At 46.0% G+C, this 15,992-nt stretch overlaps 1 protein-coding gene across 1 annotated transcript in view; it reads left to right on the top strand.

Annotated features, from left to right (window-relative positions):
- Nucleotides 1-15,992, top strand: part of PTPRT (protein tyrosine phosphatase receptor type T) — a 765,643-nt gene that overhangs the window by 348,244 nt on the left and 401,407 nt on the right. Inside the window, exon 8 of the mRNA XM_065893296.1 lies at nucleotides 11,301-11,597. Coding sequence (XP_065749368.1) covers nucleotides 11,301-11,597 — 297 coding nt within the window. The remainder of the gene's footprint in view (nucleotides 1-11,300; nucleotides 11,598-15,992) is intronic.

Here is a 15,992-nt window from a genome sequence, read left to right as displayed (position 1 = left end):
GATTCATCCAAGGTCACGCAGCGCGTAAATAAGTTTTAATGGGCAGGAGAGAGAAAGTGTGTAAATGTCAGGCACCTGAGCAGGGGTGTTTACCGGCGGAGGGGAGATGAAGTGTGGGAAGGGCGTTTGACTGGTCACACCTAAGAAAAAGCTGACATTGTGCAGAGGCAGCTTTAGAAGGGTAAATTGACGTTGAAAATCCGGAGGGAAGGATGGTGGCCTCTCCAGGATTCTGAGGTGAAGGATTATCATTTGGCGGCTTATGTAAGAGCCTGTGCTAGGATGGTGTCTCACAGGGCCATGGCCAGGAGCCACCTTCTATTAGAAGGATCATCCAGGAAACACCGTGTATACATTTTAGCCCCTCACCTTTGCTGAGAGGTGCTCACCGAGGCCAGAGGGTGTTTCACAAGTGAGTGAGGCAGATAATCGGGGGTAGATGGGTCTTCCAGCTTCTGTTCTCCTGCCCCTGCTCTTCTGCTGGGGTTCTCTTCTTGCTGTTTTGCCACAAGGTGACTGGGATAGACAACTTCTGCTTCGTCACGTGCCCTTTCTCCTTACGTAGGTGAGTCTCAAATGAGACTCGGCAGAGAATAAGCCACCTTTCACTGACAGTGGTTTTTGTTTGAAATTCTTCCTTCAATGTAATGACACTCTTGTACATTTCCAAAAAAAAAAAAAGTGTTGGACATCATAAGAAAGCTTGGTAGGCACTTCTGGGGCTGCTGACACGGCAGGCCTCTCCAAGGTCCAGCAGTCCTGAGCAGAGTCTACAGATAAATGTGATTCCTTGGGAGATCAAGAATGTCCTGGGGTGGGGGCTTCTCTGTTGTGAGCAGCCTCCACTTTGAAAGACCTCAGATCCGAATATAAAAAGCTGAACTCTCCAGCTGAAAGGGAAGGTAGTAGTTCTGGGAGAGGGGCCATCAGAGTCCAATCAGGAGATATTACTTTTGTTTGTTTGTTTGACATATTCTGGAAATAATTTGATTTACATTACAAATGGCTTCTCACCAGCATCACAGCAATGGTGGATTAGCTACACTACGGACTGTTTCCTAATTCCAGGGCCCATGTTGTTCACAGCCAGACTGTGTGTCCCAAGGAGAAGCAGTGTTCGGAATGCTAATACGTTACCTGGGCTCAGCGCTAGGTAGCTTTGAACCATCAAAGATGTTTCAGGTTTTATTCTTTCTCCAGCTTTTTTTCCCTTTTCCTTTTTTCTTTTTCTTTTTTTTTTAACAGACAGGGGGACTTGCCATGAATTAAGTGTAAATTGAAGTGAAGCCCAGAAGATGCTGTGGGCTCACCTTCTCCCCCCGCCCCACCCTGAAACTCTTTCTCTGGAAACCGAAACCATGTAATTTAGAAATTGCTTCTCTCTTTCCAGCCCATTTTCCTCGGCCACAAAAGTAATTTTTAAACATTCTACAGTTTTTATTTCCAGGCTGCAATCTTGTGCCGGTGTCCATTTATTTCTTCCTGGCATTTGAACACATGAGCCGTTGATGTGACGGGAGGTGTGGTTGGCCACCCTGCTCCTTGCTCAGCAACCCGCCAGGTGGATGCATCTGGATGGGGCAGAGAGGGAAGAGCCACGTCTGCGCCAGAGCTGGGAAGCAGAGTGCGGCCAGCTAGAACATCGGATTTGTAGGCAGGGGGTACCAAGGCAGAATGGAGCATGGGGAGAGGAAGGCGGGAGACGCTAAATGATCAAGTTCAGGCGTTGGGGTACTGCATCTAGATCAGTCAAGGTAGAGTTCGGAGATTCATCACACCATTTACTTTAACAGAGAGGATTGCCTGGTATGAGTTGTCAACTATCGTGGTTCTCAAACTGTTCTGAGGCAGCCCAGGCCACTGCAATGAACTCACCAAGGCACCGTGTGAGGGCATTTAGAATTTTAATTTTAAATGATCACGAAAAACAGTATCATCTGTCAGACATTGTACAGACTACTAAGTTGAGGTGATCCACAGTTTCAGCATTAGATTGGGCTACATTCCTTTCGGTGACATCATATCTTTGCCAAGCTAGCCTTCCTGTTGTTACTGAGGTGAAAAGCAAATATTGCAGAAAAATCAACATGGCGCAGGCAGCAAGAGCGGCGGTTTCTGATCTGGATCCACAGTTTGAGAAGTTGTGTAGGGCTTGACAGATGCACGTATCCCATTAGTAAGCAACCGTGGTTATTTAAGAATGGAATTAACATTTTTTCTTTTGATTTGTGTGTATTGTTTTCTCAAACCACTGTTAAGTGGTTAGGCTATAAATACTTATTAAGTTGTTTGGACTAACGAGTAAGTGAAACTATTAGGTATTTCTTTGGTTAGGAACTCTGCGAAAAAATTACCAAAACACCAAGGTCACCATGAAAGTTTGGAAACCTCTGGTTAACTATATATAAAGAATTGGCTGGGAAACTGCAAAGGTAAAAAGAGAACATGAAAGTATTATACCAATATAGCAACTGTGGGAACAGGTACTGCTAGGCTTGGGGAGAGCAAGGGAACAGACTGGAATTAGAAGCATTTTAAAAATTGGAAGAGGGAGCTCTTTTTGGATGGTGCTGGTGTCTGAGGTTCTGCAGTGAAGCTTGCTCTTTGAGTGCTGGAGAAACTGCAAACTAGATCCAACTGCTGTGACAGAATGAACTTCCCTGGGGGGTGAAGAAGTGATATTGGAGTGATGCCCACAGGAACAGGAAGCACTCTTTTCTTCCTCCTAGAGCCCTGCAGGCTCCCTCTATCGCCCCCTACCGGCAGAGACTAGCATAGAGCCAGGTGATGGAGCAGACATGTCATTTATGGAATACCAGCCCCAGCATCATGAAACAGGGCGTAGAAGGGGTGTTGGAGCCGAGAGACAATGGCTTAATAACTATCCCAAGGTCCTTGGATTGTAGCTGTCATGCTCACCCTTGGCCTGAGGTCCGTGGCCCCCAGCGCATAGGTTGCCTCTTGAACCTGGGCCGTATCTGACTCATGGCTCCCCATCCATACCCCAGGCTGCTGAACGGTGGCGCCCACAGGACAGGGCTGGTGCACCAGCCCTGGTTTTACCCTGTGTTACGTTCCAGCCAAGTTCACTCATCCGTTCAGTGTGGGGATGTGGAGAGGGACACCTAACCCAACGATGGGAAAGATAAGCATTTAGCATTTGAGAGAAGGCTTTCCCAGAACAACTGAGGTTCAAACAATGAATGGAAGCTGGGAGAAAGGAGGGACTAGAGCGAGGAGGGAAGGGTGATAACATTCAGTCAACATGTCAGCTCTGCAGAAGTATCTTCCTGACCGTCATACCTACAGGCCCTAATGGCCATTTTAATCCAGCTAACCCCCATCGCTTTCCTTCAGAACCCTTACGACAACATGCAGTTTTGTCAGCTCACATGTTGGATTGTCATTATGATTGTTTCACTCTGTGTCCCCCACCAGATTTTAAGCTCCAGGGTGGCAGGGACCATGTCTGTTCTTGTTAACACTTTGTCCCCAACACTTAGCCTACCGTTCCATAGATGCTCAATAAATATTTCAAGCTGTGCTCAATAAATATTTCAAGCTAAGCTGTGTCCAGGGAAAGAGTAAGGATTTTAGTGTAAAGAGAGAGGAAAAATCAAGAAAGATCAAGGAGCTGGTAGCAGGACCTGAAATCAAAGAAGTGATATTTTAGACCCAACTTTCCCTGAACCCCCTAATCTCCCTTCCCTGCTTGATTTTTCTCTAGAGCATTTACTGCCATCTGACATTCTAATTTTTTGATTATCTCGTATATTATTTAATCTCCCATGTCCCACGAGAATGTAAGCCCCTTAAGGGCAGAGAGGATTTTTGTTTGGTTCACTCCTACATCTAGTGTAGTGCCTGGTACGTGGTAGGAACTGAAAAATATTCATTAAGAGAATGAATCTGTCCAGCGCTTGACTTTTGACAAAGGATACTTGCATCACTCTGTTGCAACTACTTTAGCTGCTCTTCTCACTTACTTCTTAGGAATAGTGGGAGGGACCATTACTATAGTGTATAACACTCAGACTGGCTTGACACGTCACTGCATGGAGTGTGCGTTTGCAGTGGGAGGGAGGGGATTCCTGCTCATATGCCATGTCCATTCATGCAGCAAAATCTTGACGGCCATTTGCTCCTTTTTTCTTGTATCTTGGACTTTAAATGTGCTGACTCCTTTGCCTGGGGCTTAACCTTCCCACCCCCTACTCTCCATTCTCCGGCCCCCCAAAAACTTGTACCTTTACCTCGTTAAATCCCATCCATCCTTTGCCCAAGGCCCCCTCCTTCAGGACAGCCTTCTTGGCCTCTAGACTCCACGTTACACTATTGGTGATTTGCTCTCAAATATTTACCAGTGGAGTGTTATGGATGAGTTACGGGTTAAGCTGTAACCCAGTGCTGCCAGGCTTCCCGTCAAGACCGTACTGGTTAGCGGAAGTCCCCTGGTATTCCAGTTGAAAGCCCCTTCTCCAGAGACAACGCTACGTAGCCCAGGTGTTTCTGATACCATGTCTTGATCCACAACCTTCATTTTGCTAATCAGTACACTCAATGCCAGAAATTGATTGTGGTGGTTGAAATCAGGGACCTGTCAACTAGCATAAGTATTGCAAATGGACTCTAATTGGTAAAATTGAAAGTATTCAGAATATGTGGGTTGGCCAAAATACTGTGAAAGCACTTTCCAAATGTACATAACGTAGGAGAACCCAGTAAGGCCTCTAGCTCTTAGCCTTAGGGATGGTATCCAAGCCTTGATTCCTAAACAGTCCTGTGTCACCTGTTGGTTGAGAAGGATTCCTGGTTACCTGATATGTCTGTAATGGTACTTGATTTGCCCCTAGACCAGGAGTAGGCAAGGTACAGCCCACAGCCTAGGCTATCTTTTTTTTTTTCATGGAAAGGCATTTTATTTTAAATATAGCAGTGTGTACATATCAATCCCAAACTCCCAGTTTATCCCTATTTTTGTAAATAAGCTCTCATAGAATCACAGCCGTGCCCATTTGTCTACACATTTTCTGTGTCTGCCTTTGCATTACAACCGCAGAGACAAATAGCTGAAACAGAGACTGTCTGACCCACAAAGCTTAAAATATTTACTATCTAGACTTTTAACAACAACAACAAAAAGTTTGTCAACTCCTACCTGAGAATACTGTCATAACTGCCTTCAATGAGCCTACGTGCAAGATAGGAGCCAGGTCACCTAAAAAGACTAAGACAGGTGCTGAGCTTCATTGAGCTTTATGGGATGGATTGTATGACCTATTTTCTGCCTGCTTGCTAATAAACATTGTGTAATAAATGCTCATCTATGTAGTAGAATTGAGAGTTGCTTTTATTATAACCTAATAATGCAGTTATGGAGGAATCATTAACCCTCACTCACCTCAGATTTCTTTGGTGGCTTCTGGTTTCTATGAAAAAGAATGTAAGGTTGTGCACGAGTCATGATTAAATTGGCTCAGATGAGTTTCCAGCGTAAGGCTGTGTCTTTCTGACATGTGCTGCCTGGGAGCCCAGCACTTTCCCTGCAAAAGCTCCTTCAGGCTTCATCATTCCATCCTTCACAATTGTCGTGTCTGCATCCCCCTCTAGAGCATGAATCTCGTGAAGGCTAGAACATGTCTGTCTCATTCCCCTGCATCCCTAATGCCTGTCCCATCTCAGAGGTCCAAGACATGTTTGTAGAAAGGAAAGAATAGATAGAGCTATATCTGAACATGCATTAATGGGACCTTGCTGACTCCAAACTACAGTTGGTTAAAAAGCATGAACCCAGCAGTCAGCTGGACTGAGAACCAGGCCAGGGGTCCACGGTCACCTGCAGGACTTCTATTTTATCTCAGTGGCTCCCCTGCCTTGCCTCCCTTCTGGAGGTGGGAGCTGTATTTAAGGGAATACAGCTGGGTCAAGTACCATCTGGGAGCTTGGTGGACACTATCTCCTTAATTCACCTCGTAGCCCTAAAAGGCAGAAGTACCATCCCCGTGTTACACATGAGAAAAATGAGGCAAAGACGCAGATGGGACAAGTGACTTGCTTTAGGTCCAGGTGATGACAGATCCAGCACTCTTTTACCATGTCATGATGCCTCCCTGCTCAAGAGTATTTTTTCAGTATTGGGTAAGCCAACGAACATGTGAATGACACACCTGCTCTATGACATCGCTGCAAGAGGGTGACAACAGAGTCACCTGATTCTGGTGGTCGGGGTAGGTAGGACCCAGTGACCTTGGATGGTGAGGGTACCAGTATCCCTAAGTGAAGCCTCTGGATTCCTGTCCTTGCCTACCTGCATAAGGATGTCTGTGATAATATTCAACAAATTCCTGTCCACCAAACATCTGTAATAAATTAGAGGAGATGGAAGAAAGGAAGCAAGAGAGTAGGTTTGGATGATGTTGAAAGAAGATGGATTTTATTTTTGTTCCTTTTACCTTTTTTCCCTTCATGTAGCATTTCCATGCAGAAGTTGCAAATTAATGGTCACATCGAACTGTCAATGTATTACTGCTCCTTCAGTATCAAATTATGTCGGCAATAATGTTTCCAGCTGCCTAGGACTCCATTGCAGTTTAATTTGAAAGGAACTCAAATCGTATCTCCAAATGGATAAAAAATTAATTTTACATACAAGCTATCCACCTCCACATTTTCAGCCCCATGCCCCAAATTATCTCAATTTAGGTTCAACTTTGAATAGTACGTATGTTACAGCCGACTCCACATGCAAAGATGAATACATAGAAAATTCATGAATTGGAAATCTGCTTTGCTGCTCCTTTTTTTAAATAAGGTGTTCTGCCTTGATGAAGGTCATTAGGAGATTCTACAGCTATTGCCTTTGACAGCAGGAATGGAGGCTGAGTCCATATAAAACAAGAGGCTGGAATTCTAACTTAACCACACGATTACCTTAACAGTTGGAGTATAGAGAGAGCCCTGATTTCACCCCTTCACTTACTGCATTTCCCCTGCAGGATGTTAAGGCCTTGATTCTGGTTTGGTCTTCAGTTATCCCCTGCTTTCTGTATTTTACTCATTCTTCATTTATTAATCAGCTATACGTCCAGTTTTAAAAATGAAGAGATCTAGGTGCTCACAGGTTAGCAGGGGAGGTGAGCATGAACCGAACATCCAGACATTAATCTGCAATTTGATAAGGACTATGGGAGAAGTATTAAAGAAAACAGATGATTCATTCTGCCTGGGCAAGAAAGGCTTTTGGAGAAAGTTACAAAGAAAGGGTGGCATTGGAGCCCGGCCTTGAATATATTGAATAGGGATTTGCCAGTGGCAGCCCAAGCAGAGGGAAGATGGAGGTGTAAAAGGATTCAGGATGCAACACTCACTCTGCTTTAGGAATGTAGGGCTCAAAGAGTGAGCAGTGGAAAACGAGGGAGGGAATTCGGAGGTGGAAAGGTACATGTTGCAGGTTGGGCTCTGGTATTAGGTTGAAAATGGTACTTCAGTAAGGTCTAACATGGAAAGGAGAGGAGTGGTCAGTGATCAGAAGTGAGGAGGCCCACCCTACCTTTCCAGAGGCAGCTGCAGAACAAAGAAGCTTCTGAAAATATGAGTCAGTCACACACGCACATATACACTTGTCCCTCACATATGTAAGAACGCAAATGGGTCTGGGACAAGATACACACACAGACCTGCAGCCTCTTTCCTTCTCCTTTCACCTGACTCCATCCCTCCCCACAAAGGTCTCCTCCTCCAAACAGCCATACTCTGGTCACCCGTTGGGCCTAGGGGTACATACATGGAGTATGGTGTGACCTTGGATGGCCAAACCAAGGGAAGAGGTTCACACAAGCCCCAGAAATGAGTTTGAAGCCACTGGGACAGGGAATTCTAGGCTGTCAGGCGTCTGGAGCCTGGTCCAGAATGGGGAGCCCAAGGACCAGGTGGAGACGTTGGCCCATTGACTCCTGCTTCAGGAGGGGGGCAGAGTCTGCAGATGGCCGGAGTGTGCTCCTCAATCCACAGGACTCGGGACAGGGCCCTCATTGCCAAGTCTAAGGGCATAGAGACAGTGAACCCAGAGGCCAAGCCACTTTACTTGTCCATCAGAGGAAGACTTCCCAGCTTCCCAGGTAAGCCATACTCTCTTCCCCCTGTATGCCATCTCGGGGGCCTGTAGGCTGTTACTCAAGAAGGTCATATGCACGGAGTCTTATCTGGAGGCAGAAACCATAGGCTCTAGGCTTGGGCATATTTACACGAGGGATGTAAGTTCAACACACCAGTCTCCACTGCACACACAAGGCGTTCTCAGCAATTTCTGACTTGTTTGTACCAACCGGAATGTAAACCTGAGACTCTACCTGCTGTAGGCAATTACCGGAGCAGAAGCTGGGTTTGGCATCTGATGTTTGGGGCGTTATAGTGAAAGCATGAGTGCCTCCATCATACATTTTGAAAACTAGTTTCCATCATGTAGGATCTTAAGACGTTCTCTTGCTTGAATTGAAAAATAAATAAGTTCACCTTAAAGACTCGGTGACGTGCTAGAGGGGACAGAACAGGGGACTGTGGAGTCAAGGGGGTCCAAGCTCAGTTCTCAAAAACAGGTCACCATCTGTTCATCTCAGTTTAAGCAACATGAACTGGCCCATCAGCAGACTCAGTACCATGTGCTGGGGTTGCTGGACAAACAGCACATGGTCCCTTGCAGCCTGGGAGGAATGATGTATAAAGGAACAAGCGGTTCCTAGAAAGCGTGACGGATGCTGAGCGGGCTGGATAGCTGTGCAAAGTGCTGTGGGAGTCCAGAGCTGGGGACGTAGCTGTGTGGCCCTGGGCAAGTCATGTCCCTTCGTTGGCCTCAGTTCCCTACGTCGGACAGTTGTTTACAGCACGCAACTGCCCAGCCCATAGTTATTGCTTAATAAAGAGCCACTGTCTTGCCCTTTCTTGAATGCTAGTTCTCGAACTTACAGAACACTTTCACCCACATGTATCTAATCCACAGGGCCACCAGAGGTCTTGTCTTTTGCACTTGAACTGAGATGTCCTTGAACCTCTTAATTCTATAGCCTGAGAAAGCCCAAATCATCTCTCAAGGTCTCAGTAACACACATGGACATATTTTGCAAGTCCCCTTTGCCTCTGGTCCCTTTGTACCCATGCAACATCTTATTTGGCCCAAGTGAGGCATGCAGATCTCAGAAGCCCCAGGAAATCAAATCACAGCCAATCATCTTGTGGTATTTTGAGGACCCTGTTGAAGACTAGGAGTCACATGAGAACAGTCTCATTGAGCTCCACCCAAAAATACACCATCTTGTTCACCCCCATCCTCTCCTATTCAATCCCAGCAGCCAGTGAGTTCATTTTTCTCTTACTCTAAAGGCTAAGCACAGCCGATCGATCCCAAGGCCCTGGGACTGCAGCATCTACTCCAAACAAGCTTCTTAAAGCATTTCTCCAAGAAGGGCCATTCTCTCTAAGAGGAACGCCCACTGTTAGGTAGAGACAATTTTCTCTCTCTCTTTACAGTTCATTTTATGCACATTAATGGCCCTCTGAGATTAGCACAATAATTTCCACTTTATAGATGAAGAAATGAAGGCTCAGAGATGCAGTGCCCTTGCCCAAGGTCACACAGCTAGTGAGGTAGCATGGTGGGCGGGAAGTACACGGATTGAATCTCTAGCCTGTGCTTCACTACTCCCAGCGAAGAGAGTCTGACAGAAGAACTTATGGGGAATGCCAATCATGAAAGAAGTTACGTTTCTCTCGTAACAAGTGCCTAAACCGTATAGAATGAGCTTTACAATATGGGGATTAAAAAAAGAAAAGTTTTGTTTTTTATTATCTGTTGTGCACAAACACATCTATTTAATTTTTGTGTAAAGTGTAAATAGAATATTCATAATAAAATAAACATAGCCAATGTTATATATGGGGGTCTGGGACCAAGATCAGTAGGGAGGGCTGGAATGGGAGACAGCACTAAGGTGAGAAGGCATGATCAGCTCTGTTGTTATTTTTTTAAATTGAAGTATAGCTGATTTACAATGTTGTATTTGTTTCCGGTGTACAACAAAGTGATTCAGTTATATATATATATTCCTTTTCATATTCTTTTCCATTAAGGTTTATTATAAGATACTGAATATAGTTCCCTGTGCTACACAGTAGGACCTGGTGGTTTCTATGTATAATACTGTACATCTGGTAATCCCAAACTCCCAGTCCTTCCCTCCCCGGAACCCCCTCCTCCTTGGCAACCACAAGTCTGTTCTCTATGTCTGTGAGTCTGTTTCGTAGGTAAGCTCATTTGTGGCATATTGTAGATCCCACATATAAGTGATGTCATATGGTATTTGTCTTTCTCTTTCTGACTCACTTTGCTTAATGTGATAATCTCTAGGTCCATCCATGTAGCTGCAAATGGCATTATTGCTTTCTTTTTTATGGCTGAGGAATATTTCACTGTATATGTATGCTACATCTTCTTTATCCATCCCTCTGTCAATGGACATTTAGGTTGTTTCCATGTCTTGGCTATTGTGAATACTGCTGCTGTGAACATAGGGGTGCAGGTATCTTTTTGAATTATAGTTTGTCTGAATATATACCCAGGAGTGGGATTGCTGGATCAGATCTGTTTTTAGAATGATGCCCCTGGAGGGGCCTGTTTGGAAAAAAGTGGAGAGGAAAGAAGGAAGGGTTGAGGACTGTTGTGGGAGGCTAGGAAAGGATGAGTTGTGTCGTCAGTGAAAGGAAGGGAAATTCCAAGGCACTGTCAATGGGTCACAGTGGCCTGTTGAGGATGCTGTGTGTTGAGGATGCAATTTGATTTCTAGACTGTGCACCTCAGTGTGGTGAGCTAAAGAAATGGGGCTGGTTTCTCAAGGAGAGGGGATGTGGCCATGTGAAATGTAAAGAGGTGGATCAGAACTCCAGCATCCTTCTCAATGAGTATTTCCCCAAAGTGCTGTTAGTGGTACCCAACATGGTTTTTGGTGGTACCCTGATGAAAACAACTGTGCGTTGTTTTAAATGGTAAACGTTTATTTATGGCAAGTGATTCAGGTTTTCCCTTTAAATAGCTGTGTTTTCTTTTAGATGCCTTATTTAAAAAAGAAGAAGGAGTTTGATTTACAGAAAAATGTTAATTAAATTATACTCTAGGTGACGAAATCAGGAAGGCAGTGGCTGAGTGACTGGGCTGAGTTTGAAGAGCTGTTCTCCCCTGTTTTAGCGGGGTCTCCACCCCACCTTCCTGACAGCCTCCTCAGAGCCCTGTGTCTTGCGTGTGTGTCTTGCAGACCCGGTGCACGGCCCGCAAAACGTGGAGATCGTGGACATCCGAGCCCGGCAGCTGACGCTCCAGTGGGAGCCCTTCGGCTACGCGGTGACCCGCTGCCACAGCTACAACCTCACGGTGCAGTACCAGTACGTGTTCAACCAGCAGCAGTATGAGGCCGAAGAGCTCATTCAGACCTCCTCCCACTACACCCTGCGGGGCCTGCGCCCCTTCATGACCATCCGGCTGCGGCTGCTGCTGTCCAACCCCGAGGGCCGGATGGAGAGTGAGCAGCTGATGGTGCAGACGGAGGAGGATGGTGAGTGCGGCGGTGCGTATGCTCACTCGGGAACGGGGAATGCCAGACCTGCTCGGGGGGCCATGCCTAGCGCTTAGGAGGTTTTATGCTTCCTGCGTCTTTCATCTCTCTGTTGGTATATCAGCCCCTTTTCTAAGCTCTTCAGTAAAGCACCACACAGGCTGTGCAGTGCACAACTCCAAGGGGTGCTGTCCCCCTAGACAATGGCAACTCTGTCGCAGACACACGCTCAAGTTTGACCTTTCTACGTCCCCATCTCTCTTCTCACTTTATACCACCTGCTACACCAGCGTTTAACCACACTGATGCCTCCCGAAAGAGAAGCTGTGTATTGATAGTATTGTCGAAGCATGTTGAGTTTGGGAATCAGACGGCTCTGGATTCTGTAAGAATAAGGATCAGAAAATACACTTAAAGAACCTGGCACACACATTGAATGCACCCAGAACCGCATATTCACCTGGGTGTCCTACAGGCATCTTCAAAAGTACCCAGAAACAGGGCTTCCCTGGTGGCGCAGTGGTTGAGAGTCCGCCTGCCGATGCAGGGGACACGGGTTCGTGCCCCGGTCCGGGAAGATCCCACATGCCGCGGATCGGCTGGGCCCGTGAGCCATGGCCGCTGAGCCTGCGCGTCCGGAGCCTGTGCTCCGCAATGGGAGAGGCCACAGCAGTGAGAGGCCCGCGTACCGCAAAAAAAAAAAAAAAAGTACCCAGAAACGAACTGTCTCCTCTTCTATATGGACTTCTCTCCCTGTGTTCCTCACGTCAAGGAACTGCATCTACTAAGTCAAGATAAACACCTGAAGTCAGCCTGGGGCCTCCATCTCTCCCTCCCCATCCCCCAGCTCCACACCCACAAGTTTCCGATGAGTTTGCCTTCTGCAGTTTATCTTCCAGCATGCCTCTTAAGACTCCAGGAAGAGAGAGCCACGTGTACTTCCTAGAACACATCTCTTTTTCCCGCTCTTGTCTCCTTGCCCATGCCGCTCTGTTTCTCCTGCTCAGAATGACCTCTCCTCCACGTTTGTGGGACGAATTCTATTTATAATCTTTCAAGTCTTTGCTCATGTGCTACTTCCTCCAGAAGCTTTCCCTGAGTGCCCCAGGCCAACTTGGGTGTTCTTCTCAGACCCCTGCTGTATTTTGCATGTAACTCCGCCACGGTGGTTATGTTATTTATGGTAGGACAGGACTTGCTGGTTCTAGGACTTATCTAAGAAACACTTCTCTGTGACCGTATTTCAGTTTTCCTTCCAGCCAACTGCTTCTGGCCTCGAGGGGTGTCTTTAGTTAGTTTCCTGGCATCAGACTCATGTGGATTGATCTGCAAATGATGATTAAGGAAGGTTTCCCAGGGGAGACTGGGGAGGGAGTGGGGGAAGCAGGACAGTGAAGGGGAGGAAGCCCAGGTACAGCTTCAGGCCACATCCAGGGGGCTGTGACCTGGGCCTGCAGGAGAACTCTATAGGGCAGGTTATGTATCACTATCGTTCCAGATCACGGCTGCCAGCCAATGGTTGGGTCTGGAATGGGGATGGAGGATTGGGAAGTAAATTCTCAGGAACTTTTGGCTTTCTACACATGCAGACAAAACACCGAAGGGCCCAAAAATGGCATAAACTGACTAGAAGGGATCCGGGCAGAACTCTGTCATTGTTACTACATGAGGCAAATCCTCACACTTGACTCAAAGCAGAGCCTCTTCCATGGCGGTCCTGTCTAGTACTCTTACTTCATATAAGCAAGTCGAAGGACCCCTGAGTGATGGTCCCTGGTGGGATCCAGACCCACATCCTCAGCTGCAGAGTCCCACAGGGAGATAGAGGAAGGAGCTCCAGCCTCTCACCTTGTCTCCCGATTCTCACATCACCCCGTCCCATCCGAGACCTGGAAGTTTTATCAAACCTGCCTTCATGACAAACCCTTCCTGATCCCCTTTAAATTCATCCTCACAGCCACTCTGTTCGCAGCCCCTGTAGACTGTGCTCCTAGGTAGCAGTAGCAGTGGGGACTCAGCCTCTGTCACCTTGTTCCCCCATCTTCCTATCTTGTAATGAACCTCGGTCTTCTGTGGGTACAGCTCTCCCCCAAAACCAGCTTCTCCAGAAGTTCTGAGTGCCCTGTTTCCTATGAGCCTGTTGCCATCCATCCTCTAACAGAGAGGGTCAGACATCTCGTCTTGGCTTCATTTTGCAGCCCAGGACATGTGGCCCTGGATTTAGCTTCTGATAAAGCTGCCAAAACTTTCCCAAGATCTGGCTCCATTGTTTCAAAAATGTACAGCCCCTTCCTCCAGCGGGTAGAATAATGCCCTCTTTGAGAAGGCAGACTCTGGAGCCAGATACGCCTGGAGCAAGTTGCTTAAACTCTCGGTGCCTCCGTTTCTCATCTATAAAAAGGAGATAGTAATAGTACCTACCTTACAGGTTGTTGTGCTCATTAAAAAGGATGGTGTATATATATAGAAATTGGAACCATGCTCATCAGAGTGTAAGTTTTCATTAAATGTAGCTATTACATTTGCACTAAAAAAAAAAAAAATCTTGACAAAGAATCCTCTAGCACAACCAACCCAGAAAGCACCCACCCATCTCTGCAGAGCTATAGACATCCACTGTAACTGGTTGTAGATGATGACATCGACTTTCAAGGAGTGGCGATGTGGTCAGTGCCTGGTTGCAGAAGCAGAGCTGGGGCAACTAGGGGGGTTTAGTGACAAGTGTTCATGAGGGACCTGGTTGTTAGACAGGGAGGAGCCACTGTTGAGAACCAGCATGAAGATTCAGGATGCAGAAGATGAACAGGAGGGTTTGGCCCAGGAACAGCTCAGGGCATTTTTTTTGCCAAGATGCTCTGCCCACCTTGGGCTGCTTTTTGAGGGTTACCTACATGTGCAACAGCAAATCCCAAATCCCATCCTTAAGGCATGCCTCAGCCTCTCCCTGTCTTCGTCTTGTCATCAGGAAAAGAAAAAATCACAAGGCCTTTATCAAAACAAATTGAGAGCAGCAAAGCTTTGAAATTAAATTTTAATCAAACACCGTTAATATCACATCCATTCCTGCTCTACCGAGATGTGTGGTCATTATCACAGTAAACACACCAACATTAAGACACCAGGCCTCCATCTTGTAGCCCTCCTGAGGCCCCACCTCAGGAACCACCGGGCTGCAGGAAAGTCTCAGAAGAGCACAGTGCCCTCTGCATGCCGGGATTAGGTTCCATTTCTCCTAAAGAGGGGAGAGGCACCATCTCTGTTTGTTGGGAGCTCATTCACCTCAAGGTCGAGCTGGGGATGGAGCTCAGCTCTAGTCCATTAACGGAAACCCCCTTTGGGGAACCAAGGAGCAGCCTTGCAGATTGAACTGACTGGATTCACGCTGCTTTCATCTGTGCTACAAAATTGTCTTCTGGGGAATATACGGAATTAGGAATTTCATCACCCCGGTGCTTTCGTGAGCGTGTGAAGTAATCCACCACTGGTGAGAGGAGGTCATGGCCACTGAGCCCTGTTGCTTCATCTGGGAGGTCATCGTTAATAGGAGACTAAACAGGTTCTTTATTTTTCCCCTTTTCTTCACAAATGTCTCATACAAAACCGTGACTCATTTATTAGGTGGTTACTTCTCTGCCTTCAACCAGACCACAGCCAAGACTGTGAAATGGAATCTAGACACTCAAAGGCATGTTATATTTTATATAATGACTCATACCCAAGATCTTACTTTGAAATGTTTCAAAACCATAGAAAATTTGAAAGAATAGTACAAACGAGATCTGTAAACCCTTCACTAGATTCAGCATTTCTGAACACCTTGCTATCTATGTTTTCATATATATATATGATACCTAGGTATGATATATTTGATATGGAACTATATATAAACATACATAGAATTTTTTTAGCTCTTTGAAAGTAAGTGGCAGAAGTCATGATACCTGACCCTTAAATTCTTTAGGATACATGACATGACCTAAGGATAAGGCCGTTCTCCTCCATACCCACAGGACCATAGAACACCTAAGAAATTTAGCATTAATTTTAAAATAATCAAATAGATAATCCACATTCATATTTCCAATAATATTAAACCTGATTTTATGTGACAAACCAGAATATGAGACACGTTTGGCAAAAATGCTATATGAGTTGGTGATGTATATTTCTCACTGTATCATGTCAAGAGGTACATAATGTCAGGGAGCCCCCTCTACTGATGTTGCTGCATTGGTCCCTTAGATAAGATGGGGACCATCCAGTCCCTCCACAGTAAATGCAGCACCTTTTCTCTTCGTAAATTAGCTCACCTGTGCAGTGATGCTTTGAGATCCTTGAGGATCCTATTCCCCAAGAACTTTTTTTAAATTTTATTGAAGTATAGTTGATTTACAA

The sequence above is a fragment of the Phocoena phocoena genome, chromosome 15, assembly GCF_963924675.1.
Source record: "Phocoena phocoena chromosome 15, mPhoPho1.1, whole genome shotgun sequence".
Taxonomy (NCBI): domain Eukaryota; kingdom Metazoa; phylum Chordata; class Mammalia; order Artiodactyla; family Phocoenidae; genus Phocoena; species Phocoena phocoena.
This window is presented reverse-complemented; position numbering and strand designations above follow the sequence as displayed.